Source organism: Dendropsophus ebraccatus, chromosome 6, assembly GCF_027789765.1.
Source record: "Dendropsophus ebraccatus isolate aDenEbr1 chromosome 6, aDenEbr1.pat, whole genome shotgun sequence".
NCBI lineage: Eukaryota > Metazoa > Chordata > Amphibia > Anura > Hylidae > Dendropsophus > Dendropsophus ebraccatus.
This window is the reverse complement of record NC_091459.1, coordinates 10598964-10601937: the sequence shown is the minus strand read 5'-3', so window position 1 is coordinate 10601937 and position 2974 is coordinate 10598964. Positions and strand designations below refer to the sequence as shown.

At 41.8% G+C, this 2974-nt stretch overlaps 1 protein-coding gene across 1 annotated transcript in view; it reads right to left on the bottom strand.

Moving 5' to 3' along the window:
* The window catches only part of BMP5 (bone morphogenetic protein 5), a 96363-nt gene extending 95742 nt beyond the window's left edge, over positions 1-621 (bottom strand). Inside the window, exon 1 of the mRNA XM_069973416.1 lies at positions 1-621. This exon is cut by the window's left edge and continues 273 nt beyond it. Coding sequence (XP_069829517.1) covers positions 1-193 — 193 coding nt within the window. The 5' untranslated portion in view covers positions 194-621.
* Positions 622-2974: the final 2353 nt, after the last annotated feature.

Sequence of the window (2974 nt, the reverse complement as noted above, 5' to 3'; positions counted from 1 at the left end):
TCCCAGGGGAGAAGGGCCTGGGTCTATGAGGTAAGCCCAGAATAGAGAGGATTTCTCTTTGGATCTCCTTCCTCTCGTGGTTCCTCAGTCTCCTGTAGATGAAGCTGGAATGGACATGATTTTCCCCAAGACCTTGGACAAGGTAGCAGGAGCAGCAACAAAAAAGAGCTAGGATCATGCCAAGGACTTCCATATCTGCTCCTTTCCTTGACTATGTCTGAAGCTGCTGAGAAGACTTCCCAATAATCCACTGTGCTTACGTCAATGTCACTTGTCCATCTCTAGAGAGAAGTTGCTGTTGAGATGTCACCAGCACCAGCACTTGGTTCCTTGTCACTGGAGCTGCTGAGGGTAGAAGAGGTCTCTGTTCCTGACACAACTCAATCTGCCCATAGTAGTCAACACAGTATTTTCTTGAAGTTTCCACAAGTTTGTGCTCTAAGACCTTGAAGTCCAATCTCCCCCAGTGCTGTGCTGTCCTGATACCGTTACCATATGTGTCCTTCTCATGGTGGCTCAGGAGCTCCCTGTTATTCCGCACAAGTCCACCATGTCCAGCCCTGCTGCTGTTCCTGTTCTTTCCACCTTCATGTAGCTCTCACATAAATATACAGCGCTCTTCTACTGAGATCTAAAGACCAATGTAAGCAAAACCCTGCTGGGAAAGAAGAGGCTTCTCATTGTAACCTGAGACCAGTAAGGCAAAGCACCATTAACCCCTTCAGTTTTGATTCTTCAATTCACTTATAACACTTATTGCACAGACCCCAATGATTATGGCAGCACGGATCTGATCTCTTTAAGTGTTTGTAGCTAATTAATAGCATGCATTGCGTGTTTTTTTTTTTGGTCTGTTTCCATAGGAGTTTTTATGGGAGCGCTATGTTTTACTTGCTTTTTTTTTTTGTTTTAGGCAGTACTTAAAAAAAAAAAAATCTGCTTCTTATAAAAGTGCAAAGAGCTTCTAATCTAAGGCGCACATAAGTGTGGCTGACTTTCCCTAGGGATTCTCAGAACTGCAGATAGTGGAGGAGAGATAAAGGAAGCCTGGTCAGACATTGTCTGCTTCTTCTGTCAATCACTCAACAGTTAAATTCACCATAAAGTATGTTGTATAAAAAAAAATGTAGAGGGCACTCACTATACAGTACGTCTTATATAAAAAAAAAATGAAAGTAGAGGGCACTCACCATATAGTATGTCTTATATATAAAAAAAAATGGAAGTAGAGGGCACTCACCATACAGTATGTCTTATATAAAAAAAAATGGAAGTAGAGGGCACTCACCTTACAGTATGTTGTATAGAAAAAATGGAAGTAAAGGGCACTCACCTTACAGTATGTCTTATATAAAAAAATGGAAGTAGAGGGAACTCACCATAAAATTCTTAAATGCTTTATTTAAAGGGGTTCTCCAGCGCTACAAAAACATGGCCACTTTCTTCCAGAGACTGTTGTCTCCAGTTTGGGTGGGGTTTTGCTACTCAGTAGAAAGGTACAGGATGCTGATGCAACAGTGAGGTTTGAATACTGTTCGTGACGCCAGTAAGGCGCATGTGGTTGGTGGACTCCCTATCGGGTCAGCTGATACGGTGGTGTAACGCTGCCCTAAGGTACTGGCGTCCTCGCCACCTGCGGATCGATATATCGCGCTTTTAAAGTATCTTTAATAAAGCATTCAAGAATTTTATGGTGAGTGCCCTCTACTTACATTTTTTTCCTATACGTTTACACTGATTGTTTTCACTATCCAAACAGTGAGCACCCCATTTTTTTTCCAGCAAACTCTGGAATATGTTTTTTGACAATTTGTGCCAATCATCAGCACTTTGTCATGATGGACAGGAGGGTGACTAATGTCATCCAGAGATATCTGTGGAAAGTTGATCTGCTGGGTTGGATTTTTTTTTTCATAGTCAAATAACATATTTGCCCCTTGTTAGAAGCCCAAACCAGGTCACATATTATAATTAACGTTGCAGCAACTAAAGATTGTTCTTTAATGTATCTACTTTATGGACTTCATATTTTATTGTATTTTTGAGTTGCGACCATGGGGAAGGGCTATACAACTTATAAGTGTTCCCGCTAATACTTCATTAGAATACTTTGCTAATACTAGTTCACTGGGCAGAGATGTTAGAGAAATGAAAGTTAGAGCGTGATTGCTGGACCCCAACTACCTTCCCAGTGACCACGCCAATGTTGTCAATGGGGGTATGCATATGGATTTACATGACCTGTAGGGCACCCCTAGCATTGTAATATCTGGTTACAGGTGTTGGAATGCTCCTCATGTTGGTGCAAATGATAAAACTCTAACTTGTGAACCTGTTTTTTCTTTTTTTATCTTTTTTTTTAAATTCCATTTATTACAAGTCCATTTAAAAACCCCAAGTAGAAAATAGAATACACTTACTTAAGGTAATACACCATGGCCCCCATTGCTTACATATTTATATGGTTTGACCAAAACAGCCTACCACCCCAGTCTGCCTCACTCCCATCCTCCTGTCTACCTCTACTCTATATCTCTTACCCCATTATACCAAAGGAGGGATGAAAGAAGAAGAAAACAACAACAACAAATAACTATAAGGAGAAAAGAGAGAGGGACAAAGGGGAGGGGAAGAGAAAAAAGCAACCCTATCTCTCTTACATACTATTCATTCAAAAAGTAAAAGAAGTAAAAAAAAAAACACAAAAAACTCATACACTACTTTTCCCCCATCACATCATCCCCGGACTCAGCCCCAGGCCCCCAAACCCCCCAACCCCCGCATCCTCCCCCCAAACCACCTCCTCAGGCCATACTCTGCCATTACTTTACACTCCCCCTTCCCTACTCGTCCATACCGACTGAGTAACTGACCTCAGCAGCCACTCCATCGATAATTCTCCTCCCCCTCTCCCCAAGTGGGTACATAACCCACTCCTTGGTTGGCGGTGAGTATGGACAAACTCTATACAACC